The sequence below is a fragment of the Heterodontus francisci genome, chromosome 27 (genome assembly GCF_036365525.1).
Source record: "Heterodontus francisci isolate sHetFra1 chromosome 27, sHetFra1.hap1, whole genome shotgun sequence".
Lineage (NCBI taxonomy): Eukaryota > Metazoa > Chordata > Chondrichthyes > Heterodontiformes > Heterodontidae > Heterodontus > Heterodontus francisci.
The window spans coordinates 68188641-68213447 of NC_090397.1; the positions used below are offsets into that span (position 1 = coordinate 68188641).

Below are 24807 nucleotides of genomic sequence, written 5' to 3' on the forward strand. Positions count from 1 at the left end.
GGAGGAAACCGGAGCACCCGGAGAAAACCCACGCAGACACAGGGAGAACTTGCAAACTCCACACAGGCAGTACCCGGAATCGAACCCGGGTCCCTGGAGCTGTGAGGCTGCAGTGCTAACCACTGCGCCGCCCTGTCTGTTTCAGGGTTTATTATAAAACCGACTGGTTCTGCTGCAGTTGTATATATGTGAACATTTTGACAACACCAGTAATATCTGATGTTCTATACACTGCTGTACAAGTTTACCCACATTAATATATGCAGTGAGCAGGAAGGGAATTTCTCCTCTACCTGCTCCTTTTCTGAAAACATTAACTCTACAAGACTGTGGATTTATGGATGTTGGGTGCTGGCCATTGTCCATTTATTGTGAGCCTGAATTATCAATTTTGGTCGGCTGTCGAGTCAGGGAGACACAGCACAGTCAGCTCTAGCACCCACCCTGTTCTCAACTGATGACCATGCACATGAATTTCTGGTAAGGGTCGCAACAATGAATTAGGACTGTATCTGATTTTTTTTTTCCCACTTCAGCTCAAGGACATTATGACTGCTTGTGCCTCCCCCACTGCCTTGGGAGGAGGCAGGGGGAAGATTTTAAAGAAAAATCTATTCCTCTCTATCAGTCCAAACTTTAGCATTCCGATTACGCACAAATTAGTACTTAAAAAGAAACCCATCCTGTTGTACAAAAAATGTCAATTTTAAACCACCCAATAATCTTTGTCTGTTATTGGACATTAAATATTACAGTCAGGATAAGACATCTAGAGCTTTTTATATGGGTTTTTATGGCAAATTGACATAAAAGCCATGTAATATACTTTCTCTCTATATTCTCCTTTGATGCGTATATCTGTCTTGAAATTAGTTCACATCCACTCAATCAGTAGAGGGGAAACTGCAAAGACTTGGAGCCATGTTTGTCCTTTTTGGTAGAAGTGAGTTATTCCAAAGGTTATATGAGTGGCATATGTTAACACTTTTTAATAGGAGAGCCATTTGTTAGAGAACAGATGTGATAGTAGTACAATGAAAACCTACCAGACACTGTGCGGAAGCGTGGCAGTGCCCACTAACTGCCCGCTCTCTGGAATTATTCACCAGGACTGTTCAGAACCTAAGCAAATCTCATTCACAACCAAATGTATCATGTGTGCTATAACTTGTCTATTGTGATATGTATTGTAACCAAAATAATCTCAGTGGAAAAAGAGAAAACAGGTGAAAATTGTTACCCCACTCACTACTACTTAGTAAGAGAGTGCTTACTGCTTCCCTCTAATGGGGTTAAGGTTCCATTCAGAAGGTTGGACTTTGAACTCCAGCTGTGGATAATCTCATGGAAAGTTTGCAACACATTTTTCCAGATGGGAGCACTGCATGATAGCAATGTGCTCCCATGCGAAAGTAGATAATCCAAAAGTGGAGGGCTGAGCATAAAAGCCAGACAACAAATAATCAAGAATATTACGTTATGTTCCAGGAATGTTGAGCTTTGGGAAAGAGGAGGCCACCTTAGAAGAGGTTTTGGCCTATTTGGACCAGACTTACTGTGGGCACATATCTGTTGAGATCAGCCAACTGGAGACCAAGATAGAGAGAGAATGGTTTGCTCAAAGATTTGAACAAACCAAGCAAGAAACTTTAACCCCAGAAGAGAAAAGACATTTAGCAAAGTTGATGCTGGAGTCTCAGGTAAGATTAACTGAGATCTGTTCTAACTGGATTAAGGATGGGTATGAGGAGTCGTTGCTGCTGGGAGTGGAAATTAACACAGGTAAATAAAATAATTAAGTATTAGTGATTTATGCAATGTGGTGGTTTGATTTGAGTCTTATCATTTTCTCCCATCCACCCACAGCTGCCTAGTATTTCCTGTTGGGAACAACAACTAGTAAAATACGTTCGAGTTCCCTGGACTGGGTTATCACAAAAAAACATTCAAAAATTGATATTTCAATTTCTCATGATATTTTTACAATTTTTAATTTGAACAGTATGACTGCAGTGGAATGAAATAGTTTTGGTAACAACTTTGAGAGAAACTTTTCAGTATTTTCAGCATTATTGTAAAACTGTTGTTTGTTTGTGATTTCCCTGCAGAAAGCTATCTTCCCCTGCCTCCCCACCCCCCACCCCCCACTATATTCTTTGAACAAAGTCATTGTCCAATTTGAAAGGAACACAACAACAACCATCTTCATTTTATATTGCTTCTTTAACGTAATAAAACGTCCCAAGGCACGTCACAGGAACATAATGAAACAAAATTTGACACTGAGCCACATAAGGAGATATTAGGTTAAATGACCAAAAGTTTGGTGAAAGAGGTAGGTTTTAAGGAGTGTCTTAAATGAGGAAAGCAGGTGTAGGGAGAGAATTCCACAGCTTATGGTCTTCGCAGCTGAAGGCGCGGCCACCAATGGTGGAGCGATTAAAATCGGGGATGCTCAAGAGGCCAGAATTAGAGGAACGATGATATCTCGGAGGGTTGTGGGGTTGGAGGAGATTACAGAGATAGGGAGGGGCGAGGCCATGGAGGGATTTGAAAACAAGGATGAGAATTTTTAAATCAAAACATTGCTTGACTGCGAGCCAATGTAAGGCAGTGAGCACAGGGGTGATAGGGGAGTAGTACTTGGTGCAAGTTAAGACACGGGCAGCAGAGCTATGGATGACCCCAAGTTTATGAGGGTAGAATGTGGGAGACCAGCCAGGAGTGCATTATAATAGTCAAGTCTAAAGATAATGAAGGCATGAATGAGGGCTTCAACAGCAGATGAGTTGAGACAGGTAAAGTCAGGCAATGGTATGGAGGTGGAAATAGGCAGTCTTGGTGCGAATATGTGATCAGAAGCTCAACTCGGTGTCAAACATGTCACAGATTCTCAATAGACTGGTTTAGTCTCAGACTGATTCCAGGAAGCGGGATGGAGTAAAAAGCTAGGGAAGGGAGTTAGGAGCAGGGAATGAAAACAATGGCTTCATTCTTTCCAATATTTAACTGGAGGAAATTTCTGCTCATCCAGTACTGGATGTCGGATAAGCAGTCTAATTTAGCAACAGTGGAGCAGTCAAGAGAGGTGATGGTGAGGTAGGACAGGAGATCATCAGCGTACATGTGAAAACTAATGCTGTGCTTTCGAATAATGTTGCTGAAGGGCAGCATGTAGATGAGAAATATGAGAAGGCCAAGGATAGATTCTTGAGATACCAGAGGTAACAGTGTAGGAGTGGGAAGAAAAACCATTGCATGTGATACTCTGGCTATGACTCGATAGATAAGAATGGAACTAAGTGAGAGTAGTCCCACCCAGCTGGATGACAGTGGAGAGGCGTTGGAGGATGGTGTGTTTAACCATGTCAAAGGCTGCAGACAGGTCGAGGAGGAAATGAAGGGTAGTTTACCTTTGACACAGTCAAATAGAATGTCATTTGTGACTTTGATAAGAGCTGTTTCAGTATTATGACGGGGGTGGAAACGTGACTGGAGGGATTCAAGCATGGAGTTCCGGGAAAGATGGGCATGAATTTGGGAGGTGACAACACATTCAAGGACCTTGGAGAGGAAAGGGAGGTTGGAGATGGGGCAGTAGTTTGCAAAGACAGTGGGGTCAAGGGTTGGTTTTTGAGAGGAGTGATGAAAGCAGTTTACCCTGTCATCCTCTTGTAACTAAAGAACTGTTTCTGATGATGTTCCCTGAGTATGTTCTATTTGTTTTAATAATTGAACACATCTTGTGTGTGTTGTACAGCTCTTTCTGGATGGGACATATAATTTCTGTAAGTCGGCTAACCAATGACTTGTGTTTATTCACCAGGAATTTGATCGCTTCTTGGCTACTAAGTTTTCCACTGTGAAACGTTATGGAGGTGAGGGAGCAGAAAGTATGATGGGATTCTTTCATGAATTGTTCCGAATGGCAGCATTCAATGGGGTGACTGATGTGGTGCTGGGAATGCCTCACCGAGGGCGACTCAACCTACTGACTGGACTCCTGCAATTTCCGCCTGAGGTTAGATGATAATTGACAAAGCCCTAAAGATATGATTGAATTGTGTGAAATAGGGTTAAGAAAAATGTCTAGATTTGGGATCTGTAACTTCAGACTGAAGCTCAACTAGCAATAACAACAACTTGTATTTTTTTTTTGTTCCTTTAACGTAATGAAATGTCCCAAAGTGCTTCACTGGAGTGTTATCAAGGCTAGTTTGACACTGAGCTACATATTGGAGCAGATGGCCAAAAGTTTGATCACGGAGGTAGGTTTCAAGGAGCATCTAAAAGGAGAATAGCCAGGTAAAGAGACGGCAGGGCGTTGGAAGATCTTAGGGCCCAGGCAGCTGAAGGCACAGCCGTCAGTGGTGGAGCAATTTTTAAAATCAAGTTTGCTCAAGAGTCCAGAATTAGACGAGCACAGATATCTCTGAGGATTGTAGGGCTGGAGGAGATTATAGCAATAGGAAGGGGTGAAGCCATGGAGAAATTTGAAAATAAAACTGCAGGGTGTGTTTGTGTATGTATGTAGGGCAACTACAAATTGTTATAGGAGTATTTCAAGTGCACACGGACTCTTTGGTACTAGTGTTTTCAGGTATAATTCTTCTTCTTCAGGCCTTTTTATTTTTGCATGATAACTGGGGTGGGGTGAACGTAAAATTATAATGTCCAGTCACCGTTCCATTGTCTTTCTATATTACAATATGTTTATTTTGAGTGGCTGTGAATTCTGGTGTTGAGATGCTTTAACATTACTTGCATTTTATTATTTCTCTTTCCAATTTTCTCTTCTCTGCTCATGAAGGCAGTGGCTCCTTGCTAAAGTACCACATCAACAGGTGATGTTCACCTTCTGGGACCTCATCCAAGCTCTTATTGGAACGAAGAAGGATGAGAGGTGACTTGATAGAGGGGTACAAGATGATGAGAGGCATAGATAGAGTGGATAGCCAGAGACTTTTTCCCAGGGCGGAAAGGGCTATCACCAGGGGGCATAATTTTAAGGTGATTGGAGGAAGGTTTCGGGGAGATGTCAGAGGTAGGTTCTTTACACAGAGAGTGGTGGGTGCGTGGAATGCACTGCCAGCGGTGGTAGCAGAAGCAGATACATTAGGGACATTTAAGCGACTCTTGGATAGGTACATGGATGATAGTAGAATGAAGGGTAGGTAGGTAGTTTGATCTTAGAGTAGGTTAAAGGTTCGGCACAACATGGTGGGCCGAAGGGCCTGTACTGTGCTGTACTGTTCTATGTTCTCTGCTAGTCATTGGTGACCCTGGATGGTGACTGTCAGCAAACAGTTTGACTGAAGGGCATCACAGCCAAGCATTAACCTGTCTTATCCAGTATGCATTTGTGCTTTCAACAGGGGATAATGGCCCGGATTTTGCATTGAGAACAATTGTGAGGCTATCAGTGTTCACAGTTATTATGGAGTAAATCAGACAGCAATTTCCGGAGTCTGCACGTGTGCAGTTAAATGCGGAAATCTGGAAATTGCTGCCCGAGTTACCCTGCTCCTTTACAGGCTGCACTATAACAGTACTTCACCGATAGACTTGGCACTGAAATCCATGTAAGGACATGAAGTTGCTGTAGTTACCCACCAAACATGCCAGTAGAAGTTAGTCCTAGTGCATTCAGGTATAAGTGAATTTTCAATCGTGTAATCATCATACTGCCAAACTACCTCTCTGGGCCTGAAAATTTTATTTTACAAGTGGAGCGTCTCATTCTTCAGATTTTAATTATTGTTGGAGATTTTTTCCAAAATTAAGTATCTTTTACCCTTTTTTTTCTTTTTTTATCTCACTTGCTTAATCGCATCTTTATTTCCCTCTCTTTATTTGGCTTTCTGTACATGATTTTACAATGAATGAAATCTAATTTTATTTCCTGGTTTAGACTCTGCATGTCTCTGGGAGGATTCTTTGATTCGAATGGTTGAAAAGCCTCATCCTCCTCATGGACGCCACAGATTCCATGTGGAGAGTGCCATGATGCAAATAGTCTCTAGGAACCATAAGTTGCTGCTCAAAGGGTTGTGAATCTTTGGAATTCTCTACCCCAGCGAGCTGCGGATACTCCGTCGTTGAGCATATTCAAGACAGGTGTTGATAGATTTTTGGGTCCCTAAGTGATATGGAGATAGTGTGAGAAGGTGGAGTTGAGGTAGAAGATCAGCCATGATCTTGTCAAACGGTGGAACAGACTCGTAGGGCCAAATGGCCTACTTCTTATGTAAAAGCCCGTGAAAAGTCTGTGGGCAGCTGCCAACATGTTGAGTGTCGTTTCTTCACTGCTCACTGTTAAATCTGAGACAATGTATATAACCTGGGGCAAGAACGTCAGTTGATTTCTTTCCTTTCCCTAAACTTGGAGAGCTGAAGCCAATCATAGCAAGCCTAATGCTGCCTAACGAAGATCACGTAGCTTGGCAAAGATCAGCAATCAAACTTGTGACCTTCCTGGTTTATACTTGCTAGATGAACTTTCGTTTCGTTGGTACATTTAATCAACTGAGCGACCTTGGAGGTTTCAGAATGCACGCAAGTTTTCTATTTAGTAACAGGTATCAAAATTAATTCTTGATTTTTAATACAGAGCATATAGAATGGGGTATACTTTCTTTAAAAAAACACTCTAAGTAATGAGTGTTTTAAATTTGTTTTTGAGTTATAAAAGAGTCCTGCAATAGCAGCTGTCTCATCAGGTTCACAACACACAAAGGGAGGTTTCTCTGCTTGAGTGTTACTGATTCTTAAAGTTGCACGCATTGTGATAGCCTGAAAGGTTGAGAGCTTTAGACAAGTAGATTCATGTTAATTATGACCTTAACTGCTTGAATTGTAATGTTTCATTTATTATAATCAAGTACAATCCTTCACTTAATTCATGTTGTTTTATCCTTTGGTTTGCAGTCTTCTCGAACCTATTGTAATTTTCCTCTGTTAAAGGGATCGGTGTGTCTTTGTGCATGTATATATGGATAGTAATGGAGAATGGCTGTAATTGAAATATGCAGAGATTACGTTTTAAAAATATCTGAGTGCATCTTAATTCATTCTGCAACCTGCGATTGCCTTAACTTCTGCTAGTAGCACACATTTTTCATTTAAAACAACACAACAGCTTGTATGGCTTTGACTTGGCTTTCAATATCCAGTGGAACTGGATGAGATGCTGGACTGAAGTCCAGATTTTGACTGAGTACAATGCCTTCTAAAGTGCAGGCTAAAACAGATGGATAAACCATCCACTAAGGCAGGGGTGTCTAAGCTTTTTCTTGAAAGTTGCATGTAGTTTAAGAACCTTTTTGGACACCGCTACACTAAAGACAGTTTGATACAGCTGTTGTTACCTTTGCCTCTAGCTGCCTTCAGTTGTTTTAACAATGTTTTTATTGATTGCTGGTTGATTGGCTCCTAATGTGATGCTTACTATGATATTTATGATATAAATGTTCCTGGTTTGTGTTCTAAACTCCATGCCTCAAAATGCAGTATTACAGTAAATTTGGGTGTGTTTCAGTTGGCAAAGTGCCTGCTGCTTTATATTGGGTGCTGAAAAATCTTTTTGAATTTACTTCCAGTTGATGTTCCGTAAAATGCGTGGATTAAGCGAGTTTCCCGAAAATTCCCCGTCCACTGGCGACGTCTTGTCTCATCTTACATCCTCTCTGGATCTGGACTTTGGTTGTGACCAGCCACTGCATGTCACCATGTTGCCGAACCCTTCCCATCTGGAGGCCATCAATCCGGTTGCTGTTGGGAAAACACGTGGAAGACAGCAGTCTCGACGGGATGGGGATTATTCACCAAGTGGCTCAGCACGGCCAGGAGACAAAGCCATTTGTGTACAGGTCAGGACTGTATGTGTGCTGTATGGAATAAACTCTCAGGCAATGCTGTCTGTTACTTTTTTCAAATAAAAAGCTGGATAACTGACTTCATTGATACAATCCCTGGAATGCCCTGGGCAGAAGGAAGAGAAATTCATAGATAATCTTTAAATGGGAAAAAAAAACTTGCAATTATGGAACAGTTTATTACATAATTACCTCATAATTACTTTACACAGTGAATTACTGTTGAAGTGTAGTGACTATAATAGGCCAACGTAATGGTTACTTGACAACAGAATGATTCCAGGGATGAGGGATTTTAGCTACAAGGTTAGGTTGGAGAAGCTGGCATTGTTCTCCTTGGAGCAAAGGAGATTGAGGGGAGATTTGATAGAAGTGTACAAGATTATGGCAGGTTTGGATAAGATAGACAAAGAAAAGCTGCTCCCATTAGTTGATGGTACCAGAACTAGGGGACACAGATTAAAGGTTTTGGGCAAGGAATGCAGGGGGAGGATGTGAGCAAGATCTATATTACACAGCGAGTGGTAACTACCTGGAACTCTCTGTCCACGAGGGTGGTGGACGCAGAGATGAATGACTTCAGAAAGAAGTTGTATGGGCACTTGAGAGAAATAAACTTGCAGGGCTAGGGAGATAGAACAGGGGAATGGGACTAACTGGATTGCTCTACAGAGATCTGGCAAGGACTCGATGGGCTGAATGGCCTCTTTCTCTGCCACCATGACTCTGACAGCAGCAGAGCCCCACAAATAATTCGGTGCATCTGTAATGTTTCATTAGTGCTGATTGTTTGCAGGGAAATGTTGGCTAGGACACTGGATCAACTCTCTGCTGCTGTTTAAATCATGGCATGGGAATTTGAAAGCCTACTTGAACAAGTATACAGGGTTCAATATTCCATCCAAATGACTGTGAAGCAATCCCTGGCTCCGTCTTAAGACTTGAACGTGTACATATTGTGCAGATATATTAACGCATACCAGTTCAGAGAACATTCAGAAATAATTAACATTTTTTAGATAGTGTATGCATTTTTAAAAAAAGAATTCTGAAACATTGGTTCTTCAAAGCAAGGTAATTAACATAGAGTCATTCATGGCACAGAAGGAGGCCATTCGGCCCATCGAGTCCATGTCTATTACATCTATTACTCGTGTAGCTGTTTTGAAAGTGATGGGCTTTCTCCCTCCTGCTAATTTATTATAGGTACACGGTGACGCTTCTTTCCCAGGACAAGGTGTTGTCGCTGAAACCTTCACTCTGTCGAATCTCCCCCACTACAGAGTTGGCGGAAGCATTCACCTGATTGTCAACAATCAGTTGGGCTACACCACTCCTGCTGAGAGAGGCAAATCTTCACGATACAACAGTGATATTGGTAAGCTCATTCAAACACACTGTGATGACTGGTTATCAATGAAAGGAGCGAGACGTTAACCTTTGACCTGGAACCCAAAACTAATGAGACTATTGCTTTAAGCAATGGCCTGTTGCTATTCCATATGAGGAGGCGTCTACAGGTTGGTCAGTTATGGATATTGTTCCATAAATGTGAACCTCATAAAGAATCTCAGAATGGTTACAGCATAGAAGGAGGCCATTCGGCCCATCGTGTCTGTGCCAATAGAATTCTCTGTCTTGGTCCTTCATATAATTTTGGTGGATGGAGGAGGGGGGGGGGGAAAGGAAAGATTTGCATTTATGTAGCACCTTTCACAACCTCAGGATGTTCCAAAGCACTTTACAGCCAATGAAGTACTTTTGAAGTCACTGTTGTGGTGGAAAAAAACATGGGAGCCAATTTGCGCACAGTAATCTCCCACAAACAGCAATGTAATAATGACCAAATAACCTGTTTTTGTGTTGTTGAGTGAGGGATAAATATTGGCCAGGACACCGGGGATAACTCTCCTGCTTTTCTTCAAAATAGTGCCATGGGATCTTTTACATCCGCCCACCTGAGAGGGAAGATGGGGCAACAGTTTAATGTCTCCCTTTGCATCAATGCAATGTGACAGACTGACTGCGCACAGTGTAATTATTAACGTCTTCATCATGAGCGTAATTACAACTTTCAGAGGATTGCAGTGGTGCAGCTGTAGTTGTGACCAACTGAGCATAGTCTGTTGGAATGTAATTTAGTAATTTAAGTGTGTAATAGGAAAAAAAATACAATTATCAGCATTAACTCCAAAGGTTAGGCAAGGGTTATACAACTTCTTCGCTCTTAATAGCTGTTGCATTGAACAGCTCAGTAGAGATTCTGATTTTTTTAATATATAGTGACAACCAGTATGTGTGGTACAGTAATAATTCCACCCCACAATGCCACCTCCATCCTGAGTTTTAATTCACCTGTTCTGATGAAAGTCACAAACCTGAAAGGTTAACTCTGTTTCTCGTTCCACAGATGCTGTCATATCTGCTGGGTATTTCCAGCATTTTCTATTTCTTAATTCCCCTTGTTGAATTTCAGGCTCCTCCTGAGGTGTTGAAAAGCTTCAGTATGGAATTATAGGTTCACTTGTAGCATTAAAATAGATTTTTTTGGGTGCGTTCAGATTTGTCTACCATGACAGTATTTAAGCTTCCAATCTACATTTGCTAGAACAGGAAAGAGTGAAGTTGTCTGCTAATTGACAATTAGTTTTATTTTAAATTTTGAGGAAACTTGCTCTGCTTGTACAAAGCTAGTTCTAACCTCTCTGTCTTACCTTATTTCAACAAGATTTCTTGAAGTTGACTGAAACACTGGTCAGTACGAAACTGACCTCTTTTGCCATAATTGAAGTTCAGCATTTGTTCTTATTGTCAAATGTACCCAATGGATTTGGACCTAACATTCGCCCTAACAATGTACCTCAACTCCAAACTCAGAAGGGCATCCATTCTGTGTCAGTGTAGCAACTCTTACATTCCAAAACAGCTAACCTTGTGACCCCTCTCAGCGAGATTGACAAAATTAAGGCAGCTTTGTCTGGAGGATGTATTTCACTTGGGATTCTGATTGTGACAGAGGGCAGTTCAGCTGATCTCCATAAACTGGTTTTGAATAAGGGTCACACTGTACAGCTTGAATGTGGTTCCCTTCTATCAACTATGTCTAGTTTGAAAACAACATGTTTATTTTTGATTTAATTCCAGGTAAGATGGTTCATTGTGCAGTGATTCATGTGAATGGTGATGATGCAGAAGAAGTGATTAGAGCCACAAGACTGGCTGTGGACTATCAGCGACGTTTCCGCAAGGACGTAATCATAGACCTGCTCTGCTACAGGCAATGGGGCCATAATGAGCTGGATGATCCAACCTTTACAAACCCTACCATGTATAAAATTATCAGGTACAGTGAAGAGCAGAGTCAAATAGTTCTTTTAAATACATATTTATTGAGTTCTTGAACACACATTCATATCAATAAAGTACTAGTGAGCATAATATTGATCCATCAATCAGAAGAAAAACTGTAGAAGCTGAAATAAACATAGAAAATGTTGGGAAAACACAGCAGGTCAGTTCACAACTGAAAGAGAGAGGTTAATATTTTGGGTGGGACCTTCCACCAAAAATAGCAAGATTGATCTTTTCATTTGCTGCACTTTAGTTTAATTTTAATCTAGAGATTACAACAATGCGTGGGTCACAGGTTCCATTCTATAATCCTATCCAAACATTCCTATTGAGTTTCTCGTGTTAGTTTGTCCACAGTAATAGTGATGCTTGGCTGCAGCACCGGTACAGGTGCTGTAAAAGAATTTCTACTGTTAATCCAAGCACTGAGCTGCACTCCAGGAAATATCTCTGGTCTTCAGCTAATCATGGCAATATGGTACCTTCATAGTCACATTGCTCAGCTCAGACTCTATTTTGTTGGAATCCCTGGTTAGACCACTCCTGTTCTGAATGCCACATCTTAAGAAGGATATATTGGGGTTGGAGGGAGTGCGGCATAGATTTACCAGAATGATGCTTTGACTCCAAGAGTTAAGTTACGAAAAGAGATTACACAAACTAGGGTTGCATTCCCTGGAATTTAGAAGGTTAAGGGGTGATTTGTTTGAAATTTTCAAAGGGGAACAGATAGGGTTGATAGAGAGAGTGGTGGGGACATCTAGGACTCGGGAGTATGGTTTAAAAAAAAATTGGAGCCAGATCTTTCAGGAGTGAAATCAGGAAACGCTTCATGCAAAGGGTGGTAGAAGTGTGGAAATCTTTAGCCAATGGCACTTGATGTTTGATTCATTGTTAATTTGAAATCTGAGACTGGTAGATTTTTGTTAATCAAAGGTATTAAGGGATGTGTGCAAAGGAAAATGGAATTAGGTCAAAGATCAGTCATGATCCCATTGAGTGATGGAACAGGTTTGAGGAGCCAAATGGCCTCTTCCTGTTCCTATTTACAAGGCAATAAACTGACTGAAATGTGTCTTGTTCGACATGATCGTGGATAAGAAATAGCTCTTCAGAATGTTCCAAGTTGTGCTTCTTCATCATTCCTTCTGGTTCCCACAGATCCCGTAAAAGTATTCCGGATTTGTACGCAGAGCAGTTATTAGCAGATGCCCTCTTGACAGAGCAGGAAGTTTCCAACATTAAAACCTCTCATTATTCTAAACTAAATGAGCACCTGACAAACACGACTTTATTTTGCCCAATGGCTCCAAATCTCCAGGCTCACTGGAGTGGCTTGGTGGAGCCTTCAGTCAGGATCAGTACATGGGACACTGGAATGCCCATTGACCTGCTCAAGTATGTGGGAGCCAAGTCTGTGGACGTTCCTGAGGAAATAGTCACGCACAGTCACCTGATGAAGACACATGTACAGGTGGGTTTCGGAAGAGGGGAATAAAATTGCACTTCTGTTATTAAAGTGCGCAATTGGATGACCTGTTAAAACACCTTGTCAGATACAGTACTGTGTACAACATAGCACTCATTATTCATTTTGATGTAATGCATTTCCTTTTTCTTGGTCTAAAATTCCTTTGTCTTCGGCAGTTTACGCTGTGTTACTGTACATTTATCTTAATACTCTAGCTTTCAGCTGATTCTTGGTTCCAGTCTGACATTGGATTGTTGGGAGCTTCCGTTGGAAAAATTATCCAATCCTTCTCCAGTATTGCTGTTCATACTTGCTGCTCAAAAAAATAGCTATAAAATTCTACATCCTTAATTAGTAGCAATGCCATTTTAAGTTTGATCTAATTCTCCCCCCCCCCCCTCCCTCTTTTTAGGATTCCCCCTTTTTGCTATATATAAATGACTTGGATCTTGGAATACAGAGTAGAAATTCAGAATTTGCCAATGATACCAAACTTGGAGGAGTGGCAAACAGTGAGGATGATACGAACTGCCTGCAATAGGACATAGATACGCTAGCAGAATGGGCAGACAAGTGGCAGATGGAATTTAATACAGACAAATGTGAGGTGATGTATTTTGGCAGAAGCGATAGGCTGCAGTTCTAAAGAGTGTGCAGGAACAGACAAACCTGGGGGTGCTATTTGAAAGTGGTAGGACATATTGAAAGAGTGATTAGTAAAGCATATGGGATCTTGGGCTTCATAAATAGAAGCATAGAGACAAAAACAGGGAAGTTATGCTGAACCTTTATAAAGCTCTGGTTAGGCCCCAACTGGAGTATTGCATCCAGTTCTGGTCACCACACCATAGGAAGGATGTGAGGGTCCTTGAGAGGTTGCAGAGGAGATTTATCAGAATGATTCCAAGGGTGGGGGATTTTAGTTACAAGGTTAGGTTGGAAAAGCTGGGGTTGTTCTTGGAGCAAAGGAGATTGAGGGGAGATTTAATAGAGGTGTACAAGATTATGCTAGGGTGTGGGTCAGAACAATATCAATAGCATGGGTTCAATTCCCGTTCCAGTCTGAGGAAGGCAACAGGAAACTACCTCTTATACCCTCTTTCCTCGTCATGCTCATCTCACCTGTGTGGAGAAAATGAGCAGAGGACCTGCCCTTGAGCAAACCACCACCATGGCACAGCACATGGTTATGACAGGCTTAGTTAAGTTAGACAAGGAAAAGCCGTTCCCATTAATTGATGGTTCAAGGACTAGGGGACAGAGAATGAAGGCTTTGGGCAAGGAATGTAGGGGAAATATGAGGAGGAACTTTTTTACGCAGCGAGTGGTAATGACGTGGAATTCGCTGCCCACAAGGGTGGTGGATGTGGAGACCATCAGTGATTTCAAAAGGAAATTGGATGGGTATTTGAAGGAAATAAACTTGTGGGGCTATGTGGATCAAGTGGGGGAGTGGGACTGACTGGATTGCTCCGTGAAGAGCCAGCATGGACTTGATGGGCCGAATGGCCACCTCCTATGCCATAAGTGACTCTGAGGATGAAAATGTTCCATCACATTTTCACTTTTTTTTTGCTTCAAATCTTCTAATTTGTAACGTTGGTCCCTGGGTGTTTGAACTCTTTACCATAGTAAATATTTCCCTTTAACATGGAAACTTCAATTACCAATGGGTCAAAGTCTCCCTTTAATGAGTAGAATTTAAGCAACTTTTTCTCTATAACTTAAATAGCTGATACTCTATCGTTGCTCATCTCATCTATGCATTCTCTGAAGAGCAACAGTATCCTCCCTGTGATTCCTTGATCAGGATTGCACTCAGTTATCCCAATGGGAATTGTTCAATACTTTGTATAATATGTCCCTTTTTAATTTAAACGTTATCCCTCTGCTATTGGAACCTAGTGCCTCATTTGCCTTTTGACTGCAACTGAGCAGTATCCCAGACAGAGAACAGAATTTTAGGTTTAATAATTTCTTCCTGTTCTTCCCATAAAATCATAATCACTCGCTTTTGTATATGAAACCCTCATCCATGCCTTAGTTACCTCTAGACTTGACGATGCTTTCCTGGCCAGCCTTCCATCTTCTACCCAATTTAAACTTGTGCTCATCCAAAACTCTGATGTCCATATTGTAACTCACTCCAAATCTCATTCACCCGTGCACTCACTGACCTTCACTAGCTCCCCACCTTAATTTTAAAATCTTCATCCTGATTTTCAATTCCCTCCATGGCCTCACTCCTCCCTAACTGTGTAACTTCCTCCAGTACTAAAACTCTCTGAAATATCTGCGCTCCTGGAATTCTGGCCTTTTGAGCATTCCCGATTTTATTCGTTCCAGCATTGGTGCCCATGCTTTCAGCTTTCTTGGCCCCAAGCTCTGAAATTCCCTTCCTAAACCTCGCCACCTCTTTACCTTGCTTTCCTCCTTTTAAGACACTCCTTCAAACTGACTTCTTTGATCAAGACTTTGGTCATCTTTCCTGATTTCTGCTTATGTGGATCAGTGTCAAAAATTGTTTTTATTCATAAACTTTTGTTACGCACTTTGGGACATTTTCCTACATTAAATGTGCTGTATAAATGTAAGTTGTTGTTCTAAATGGGACCTCAATTTAACATCTTATCTGAAAGACTGCACCTCCAACAGTGCAGAGTTCCCTCAGTATTGCATTGAATTGTCAACCTAAATTCTGTGCTGAAGTCTCTTGAGTGGGACAGGAATCCACATTCATTTGACTCAGAGGAAAGGATGTTGCCACTGAGTTAAGGCCAAACCCATTTCGGAAAGGAAAGAAGCCTAATAAAAGTATCCATTTCAGGACTTTTTCCAAGTCAGTTTCTGTGCGGAATGTATCACAGTAGTGACATAATTACCTGAGCTGCAGGGTAAGGAACCTGTGGCATTGGAATAACGTACAAATAAATGTAGGCCACTAAATGCTCTTCTTATCTGTTTAGGCTAGATTGCAGAAACTGGAAGAGGGCACAAAGTTGGACTGGTCTGCAGCAGAAGCACTGGCTATTGGAACTCTGCTTTGTCAAGGTAAGAATTTTAAGGGAGACTAATTGGGATTGAAATGTCCAGTTATAATAAATCCGTCATGGTGGTGAATAAACTTGTGCTTGGCTCCAATGAGTGCATTAGGTTCATTCTGGGCCAAGAGCTCTCATACACAAAAGACGAAAGAGTAGTTGTCTGAGGGAGTCCTTAAGGAATAATCTGTGAATTATGCTTGAACACATCAGGCAGAATGGGTGGCAAACCTTGGTGCAGATGACATTTTTGATCATGTTTACTTTCTAGAAACTTTGAACTGAGTTAACTTTTATCTTGGCCTAGTGTTGGAGTTAAGGCCTTTTCCCTTAAACTACAGAGGATAACAGCCAGGGCTTCTGATCCTGATTGCTGTTTGCTAAAAACTGCTGGAAGGTATGTTTCTGTGAATATTGGGTTAAAATAGTATTGGGGTGGTTGTGATGTGTTCTACAATTCTGCTGGCACTGTTACTGTTGGATTCGCGCAGAAGAATTGCGTCTTGTTGCAGGTACTTTAAAACTGCTGGTACCTGGGAACGGTAATCCAACAAGAGTCAATGAATTCCACAGATCTCAGGAAAATGTTGGGGGGAAAATAAAAAGTGTAAAAGTGTTACTGCCACCTGAGCTTGCTGTTTTTAAACTGTGATTTGTTTTTAGATTAACTGTTCCTTTAATAACAAGTTACCGCGCTTAAATACTTTCACCAAACTGTAGATGCGTAAATTGGGAATATTTGATTTTTTTTTTGCAAAGATTTTAATGTACGCATAAGCGGGCAGGATGTCGGTCGTGGCACGTTCAGTCAAAGACATGCAATGGTTGTTTGCCAGGAAACAAGTGACACTCACATCCCGCTTAACCATCTGAGTCCAGAACAAAAAGGATTTTTTGAGGTACAAGATCCAGATTTCAATCTTTTTTGATTGTGATGAAGCCAGTAGATATGTTGTTGATAGACATGTTTTATTTCAGTGAGCTGCTCTAAAGAGTTCCAGCCATTTGCGCAGAAATGATGGCAATCGCAGAGTGGTAGGAAGATTCTGCCTCGTGCAATTTGGCTATTCATTCCCTGAACTACCATAATGACCAATGTTATACATTTAAGTTAATAATAAACTGTGGCCAATTTAATTTTCTTGTGTTCATCAAAGCAGATTTATTTCTTGGTTTATTTCTGCCATTGGTCTGAGTGCTTTATCTTACTAAGGACCCACTGTCTGAAACTTGACAGAAAACATCTTGGTCACTGAAGTGCAAATTGGTGAAAAAAGTTAAAGTTAAGAAATAAAATCTTCAAACAAAATAACAGCACCCTCTCCCACCGCTCCTGAGATAACTTTTATGCTAACTACAGTAATAGTTTATATTTTTTTGTTTTCAAGGAAATTAATAATTGTTGCCATTTTATTAAACTCAGTGATTTTAAATGACGTGCTGAGGCAGTAAGTGTACTGCAGGCAGTGGTTTAAAACTTCAACCCAGTGTGCATGTATCAATTGGGAGTGATTCCATTGTAATGCTAACTTCAGTTGAACCTCCAGGTAGGTGATAAGTGGATTCCCACAGGGAATCAGGGAAAATTCACAATTTATTCTTCAAGTCACTGTTCCCAATTTGTCATGACTAAGGACCGTGTGTAAGCATGATGCCGAGCTTCCGGTTGCTTGCCATTTCAACACTCCCCCCTGCTCTCATGCTCACATCTCTGTCCTGGGATTGCTGCAGTGTTCCAATGAACATCAACGCAAGCTCGAGGAACAGCATCTTATTTACCGATTGGGTACACTACAGCCTGCCAGACTGAACATTGAGTTCAATAATTTCAGAGCATGACGGGTCCCCCTCTTTATGCTTAGTTATTTTTTCTTTTTTTCGTTTTCATTTTTTATTTGGTTATTTTATTTTAGGTTTTTCAGTTTGTTTAGTTTGTTTTCACTGTGCTTAGCCACTGTTTTGGTTTTTTTAATGTGTTTTTTATGTTTGTGCTTGGTGTGCTCTGTGCTTTACAGTCATTCACACCCTATCTGTACTAACACTTTGTCTTTCACCACACCATTAACATACCGTTCGCCTTTGTTCCATGACCCTCTGGTCAGTTATTCTCTGTGACCTTGTCCTATCAACACCTCCACCTTTGTTATCTCTTGCTTTATCCCCACTTTACTTGCTTAAAACCTTTTACATTTCTAATATTTGCCAGTTCTGAAGAAGGGTCACTGACCTGAAACGTTAACTCTGCTTCTCTCTCTACAGATGATGCCAGACCTGCTAAGTATTTCCAGCATTTCTTGTTTTTATTTCAGATTTCCAGCATCTGCAATATTTTGCTTTTATATTATTGTCATGACGAAGGAAGTTGCTGAAGTTGTAAATACCCTGAACTGTCTGTTTCCACTGTATGCAGAAAGAAGTATAATATGGAGATTGTGGGGCAGGGCAGGGGGTACTTTGACACCTGGAGTATAAACTTCTTTATTTTGTTCAATGCCTTTCTTTTAATCTGAAATAGCTAGAAGGTGCAGAAGAAGTGACCTGTGTTGTATCTGTTCTCTGTCTACCTCATTCTATGTAAGAAATCACTTCCACACATTCTGCTGAGATCCAGATCCATTATGCAGAAAGTTGTGGTTGTGAACCGGTGTCCTGCCACACTCTCCCTTGGTGTATTCATACATCCCAATGATGTTTTTGAAAAAAAGACATTCAGCTTAACATTAATCATGTTAGTGGAGAAAATAGATGTTGACTTACTAATTTTTTTATATCAAATTGTTTAAAAATAACTAGTGAAGAGGACATAAGGGGGCTACAAAGGGATATAGATTGGTGAAGTGAGTGGGCAAATACCTGGCAAATGGAGTATAATGTGGGAAAGTGGGAAATTGTCCATTTTGAAAGGAAGAATACAAAAGAAGCATATTATCTAAATAGTGAGAGATTGCAGAGCTCTGAGATGCAGAGGGATCTGAGTATCCTAGTTCTTCTTTTGGGCCTCCTTATCTCGAGAGACAATGGATACGCGCCTGGAGGTGGTCAGTGGTTTGTGAAGCAGCGCCTGGAGTGGCTATAAAGGCCAATTCTGGAGTGACAGGCTCTTCCACAGGTGCTGCAGAGAAATTTGTTTGTTGGGGCTGTTGCACAGTTGGCTCTCCCCTTGCGCCTCTGTCTTTTTTCCTGCCAACTACTAAGTCTCTTCGACTCGCCACAATTTAGCCCTGTCTTTATGGCTGCCCGCCAGCTCTGGCGAATGCTGGCAACTGACTCCCACGACTTGTGATCAATGTCACACGATTTCATGTCGCGTTTGCAGACGTCTTTATAACGGAGACATGGACGGCCGGTGGGTCTGATACCAGTGGCGAGCTCGCTGTACAATGTGTCTTTGGGGATCCTGCCATCTTCCATGTGGCTCACATGGCCAAGCCATCTCAAGCGCCGCTGACTCAGTAGTGTGTATAAGCTGGGGGTGTTGGCCGCTTCAAGGACTTCTGTGTTGGAGATATAGTCCTGCCACCTGATGCCAATTATTCTCCGAAGGCAGCGAAGATGGAATGAATTGAGACGTCGCTCTTGGCTGGCATACGTTGTCCAGGCCTCGCTGCCGTAGAGCAAGGTACTGAGGACACAGGCCTGATACACTCGGACTTTTGTGTTCCGTGTCAGTGCGCCATTTTCCCACACTCTCTTGGCCAGTCTGGACATAGCAGTGGAAGCCTTACCCATGCGCTTGTTGATTTCTGCATCTAGAGACAGGTTACTGGTGATAGTTGAGCCTAGGTAGGTGAACTCTTGAACCACTTCCAGAGCGTGGTCGCCAATATTGATGGATGGAGCATTTCTGACATCCTGCCCCATGATGTTCGTTTTCTTGAGGCTGATGGTTAGGCCAAATTCATTGCAGGCAGACGCAAACCTGTCGATGAGACTCTGCAGGCATTCTTCAGTGTGAGATGTTAAAGCAGCATCGTCAGCAAAGAGGAGTTCTCTGATGAGGACTTTCCGTACTTTGGACTTCGCTCTTAGACGGGCAAGGTTGAACAACCTGCCCCCTGATCTTGTGTGGAGGAAAATTCCTTCTTCAGAGGATTTGAACGCATGTGAAAGCAGCAGGGAGAAGAAAATCCCAAAAAGTGTGGGTGCGAGAACACAGCCCTGTTTCACACCACTCAGGATAGGAAAGGGCTCTGATGAGGAGCCACCATGTTGAATTGTGCCTTTCATATTGTCATGGAATGAGGTGATGATACTTAGTAGCTTTGGTGGACATCCGATCTTTTCTAGTAGTCTGAAGAGACCACGTCTGCTGACGAGGTCAAAGGCTTTGGTGAGATCAATGAAAGCAATGTAGAGGGGCATCTGTTGTTCACGGCATTTCTCCTGTATCTGACGAAGGGAGAACAGCATGTCAATAGTCGATCTCTCTGCACGAAAGCCACACTGTGCCTCAGGGTAGACGCGCTCGGCCAGCTTCTGGAGCCTGTTCAGAGCGACTCGAGCAAAGACTTTCCCCACTATGCTGAGCAGGGAGATTCCACGGTAGTTGTTGCAGTCACCGCGGTCACCTTTGTTTTTATAGAGGGTGATGATGTTGGCATCGCGCATGTCCTGGGGTACTGCTCCCTCGTCCCAGCACAGGCATAGCAGTTCATGTAGTGCTGAGAGTATAGCAGGCTTGGCACTCTTGATTATTTCAGGGGTAATGCTGTCCTTCCCAGGGGCTTTTCCGCTGGCTAGGGAATCAATGGCATCACTGAGTTCCGATTTGGTTGGCTGTATGTCCAGCTCATCCATGACTGGTAGAGGCTGGGCTGCATTGAGGGCAGTCTCAGTGACAGCATTCTCCCTGGAGTACAGTTCTAGGTAGTGCTCAACCCAGCGGTCCATCTGTTTGCGTTGGTCAGTGATTATGTCCCCCGATTTAGATTTGAGGGGGGTGATCTTCTTGATGGTTGGCCCAAGAGCTCTCTTCATGCCATCATACATTCCTCTGATGTTTCCGGTGTCTGAGGCCAGCTGAATATGGCTGCATAGGTGTTGCCAGTAGTCGTTTGCGCAACGCCTAGCTGTTCTTTGTGCAGTACTTCTGGCTGCTTTAAGTGCTGCGGATGTTAAATCGCTGGGGGCTTTCTTGTAGTTCAAAAGTGCAATGCGCTTAGTGGCTATGACAGGTTCCAGCTCTTCATTATGAGATTGAAACCAGTCTGCATTTCTCTTCGCACTTTTGCCGTAGGTGGTCAAAGCTGACTCATAGATGGCGTCTCTGATGTGGGCCCACTTGGTCTCAGCATCCCCTGTGGGAGTGTTTTGAAGGGCTGTTACAAGTGAATTTAGAAATTTTTGTAACAGCTGTGGGTGAGAAATTCTGCTCGTGTTGATGCGCGGGTGGCCCTTCTGCTTGGAATGATGCAACTTCTTTGGTCTGAGTCTAACCTTGCTGCACACCAGGGAGTGGTCGGTGTCGCAGTCCGCACTGTGGAAGCTGCGTGTGATTTGAACACTGTTTAAGGCGGCTCGCCTTGTGACAATGAGGTCTAGCTGGTGCCAACGACGTGATCTTGGGTGCCTCCATGAAACCTGGTGACAGGGTTTAGTGTGAAAGAACGAGTTGGTGATCCTAGTGCATGAATCGCAAAAGGTTAGTATGTAGGTACAGCACGTAATTAGGAAAGCTAATAGAATGTTATCGTCTATTGCGAGGGGAATTGAATACAAAAGTAGGGAGGTTATGCTTCAGCTATACAGGGCCTTGGTGAGACCACATCTGGAGTACTGTGTACAGTACTAGTCTCCTTATTTAAGGAAGGATGTAAATGCGTTGGAGGCAGTACAGAGAAGGTTTACTCGACTAATACCTGGAATGGGCGGGCTGTCTTAGGAGGAAAGATTGGACAGGCTCGGCTTGTATCCGCTGGAATTTAGAAGAGTAAGAGGCGGCTTGATTGAAACATATAAGATCCTGAGGGGTCTTGACAAGGTGGATGTAGAAAGGATGTTTCCCCTTGTGGGAGAATCTAGAACTAGGGGTCACTGTTCAAAAATAAGGGGTCGCCCATTTAAGACAGAGATGAGGAGAAATCTTTTCTCTCAGAGGGTCGTAAGTTTTGGAATTCTCTTCCTCAAAAGGCGGTGGAAGCAGAGTCTTTAAATATTTTTTAAGGCAGAGGTAGATAGATTCTTGATAAGCAAGGGGGTGGAAGGTTATCGGGAGTAGGTGGAAATGTGGAGTAATCAGTTCAGCCATGAACTTATTGAATGGTGGAGCAGGCTTGAAGGGCCGAGTGGCCTACTCCTGCTCCTAATTCGTATGTTTGTATGTAAATCAAAATTTGTGATAATGTAAAGGTGGTAATATGTACAGGAAAAATAACATGCCATATCTGCTTTGTATCAGGTCTGCAACAGTCCATTGTCTGAAGAGGCAGTGCTGGGCTTTGAGTATGGGATGAGTATTGAAAGCCCAAAGCTACTTCCCATATGGGAGGCCCAATTTGGGGACTTCTTCAACGGTGCTCAAATTATGTTTGACACATTTATCTCTGGAGGTGAGGTTTTAAACAAGTTTGTCCTGCCAGATTGGTCAGATTGCAAGGATATTTATGCATGGCATGCTGTGGATAGGAAATTTCTCAGTTTGTCAAGTCTCTTTCATTCACCTGTGTTGCAACAGTTCATGGATGTATTTTGTTAACCTGCTGCCTGTCTCTCCCTCTGCAGTCCCGGTTCCCAGCTTTGATCTAGTACATGCTAGCTGCCATCTTGTGCACTAATTGATTAAATCAATACTGGAACATATGTCAGAGGCGTCCTCAAAACGTAGGAAGATGAGCAGGCAAGAGACGAGGAAGGAGACTTGCAATAACGGAGAAAGAAATCAGGAAAGAATTGGAGACAAATACAGAGATGAATTGTACATTTTCGCACAGAGCCAGAGAAGGGCAAGAAAGAGGGAGACAGGAAATTAGAGTGGGAAATAAGCAGAAAGGACAGTTGTAGAGAGCACCACAATATTTTAAATCATGAGATTAACTTGATTTTAAACTATATTTGCATATCTCCAGTGGCTTTACTCTGATAAGTGAGAGGATATGCTTTTATAATGAAAGGAGGATTATACCAAGCTGTCTACATCTTCATGGTTCTTTCCTGATCAAAGACTGCAAACAGGAAAGCTATTTCCTACAAAGTGTTCAATCAGCATGTCCTTCTTTAAATCCACAAAATATAATTGTTGTAAATAGAGAGAACTGAGCATATTAGATGCTAATTATTCCCCTGTTCCATTAATGGAAGGGGTTGCTCCTCAATTTCTGGTTCCACTTCCATAAAGCTCCTGATCTTTGGCCACCCAGTGCGGAGGGGAGTGGGAAAGTTGGAGGCCCTATAGGAGCTTCTCATGGGTTTTCTGCCAGGCCTGGCCAAGGTGAGCATCTACAGGCCCAGGTTGGACGTGGCTCATGTGCTGGTTGCTCTGATTGCCCACCTCTTTTGTGGCTTTGTCCACTCCCAGGTGGCCATGGAGATGCAGCACACGGTGTCTGCTGTTACACAACCGGTAGGCACTGGGGTACATGGTTGACCCTGTAAATAATATTTAATTGAATTAAGTTTCCTTTCTTTTGTCTGATTTGGATTTTATTAGTTGTGCCTGTTTTTAAAAAAAGAGAGACAGTTTTGTTAGATGTGCTTTATTTGGGTTGGGGCAACCCAGTGTCTCCTGATGGGTTCAGTTAAAAGAGTTAGGGGGGAGGCGGTGGCGTAGTGGTGATATCACCCGACTAGTAGCCCAGAGGCCCAGGCTAGTGCTTTGGGGACATGTGTTCGAATCCCACCACGGCAGAGGGTGAAATTTGAATTCAATAAAAAAAATCTGGAATTAAAAATCTAGTCTAATAGTGACAGTGAAACCATTGTCGATTGTTGTAAAAAAATCCAACTGGTTTACTAATGTCCTTTAGGAAAGGAAATCTGCCATCCTTACCTGGTCTGGCCAACATGTAACTCCAGATCCACAGCACTTTTATATGCCCTCTGAGATGATGTATTAAGCCACTCAGTTCAAGGGCAATTAGGGATGGGCAATAAATGCTGGCCTATTCAGTGATGCCCACATCCCATGAGCGAATAATAAGTTAGAGACTAATTGATCGGGATAGTTTGTTTTTAGATTGCCAGCTGTTTGTCGATTCCTCGCTGCTCCCTGTGGCATCCAAATCAGAAGAAAAAACAAACTCTATTAAGATGCTACTTAAGGATTTGGCAGGTTCTCTTCTGTTCATTTGACTAGTTTAATGAGTAACTATATGAAACTCGCTCTGTTTGGGACACTTACATGTGTACACTGAGAACTTGCACATTCGAACACTTGGAACAGCGGTAATTACAAGTCTTTGTTGAAAATCTATTGAAACAGAGTCTGACTTTGTGTCTGAACTAAATACTATACTTTTGACAGGTGAGGCGAAGTGGCTGCTGCAAAGTGGAATGGTTATTCTCCTACCCCACGGGTATGATGGTGCAGGTCCAGAACACTCCTCCTGCCGTTTAGAGCGTTTCCTGCAGGTAAGGTGTGCTTTTACCTGTGCCATAATGTATCCTAACTACTCCTGAAATAGGCAATTAAAATAGAACCTGGATCAATTCACGCAGCTAGCACACATTTTTCATTTAGGTGTGTTATCCAAGCAGAGTGAGAGATTACCCATGAAGATTGGTCTCCATTAGGTATGAACTGTTCAACTGCTGAATAGCCGAGAGGTATTACAGCAGTATAGCAAACACTGACTACAGTTCCATGCAGTCTATTTCCTACCCACATTGTAAGGAATGGTGAAGCCTGCTAAAATTAATGCCAATTCTGGCCCCTACTGACCAAAATACCTGACTTGCATGACTTGCAGCCGACTAGAATAGAGGCCCTGATAATTGATTGATTTTATAGAGGAGGAGAAAATAGTTGGTTCACAATAGGAACAGGAGAGCTGAACTCAAGAGGTGAGGTGAGAGTGACTGCCCTTGACATCAAGGCAACATTTGACCGAGTATGGCATCAAGGAGCCCTAGCAAA

General features: G+C 42.3%; 1 protein-coding gene across 2 annotated transcripts in view; it reads left to right on the forward strand.

Annotated features, from left to right (window-relative positions):
* dhtkd1 (dehydrogenase E1 and transketolase domain containing 1) overlaps positions 1–24807 on the forward strand; it is a 68184-nt gene that overhangs the window by 23841 nt on the left and 19536 nt on the right. For both annotated transcript variants that reach the window (XM_068059541.1, XM_068059540.1), the window contains exons 3-12: positions 1489–1700; positions 3827–4021; positions 7599–7868; positions 9081–9252; positions 11019–11217; positions 12387–12699; positions 15663–15747; positions 16497–16636; positions 22135–22285; positions 24196–24302. In XM_068059541.1, the coding sequence (XP_067915642.1) occupies positions 1489–1700; positions 3827–4021; positions 7599–7868; positions 9081–9252; positions 11019–11217; positions 12387–12699; positions 15663–15747; positions 16497–16636; positions 22135–22285; positions 24196–24302 (1844 nt within the window). The remainder of the gene's footprint in view (positions 1–1488; positions 1701–3826; positions 4022–7598; positions 7869–9080; positions 9253–11018; positions 11218–12386; positions 12700–15662; positions 15748–16496; positions 16637–22134; positions 22286–24195; positions 24303–24807) is intronic.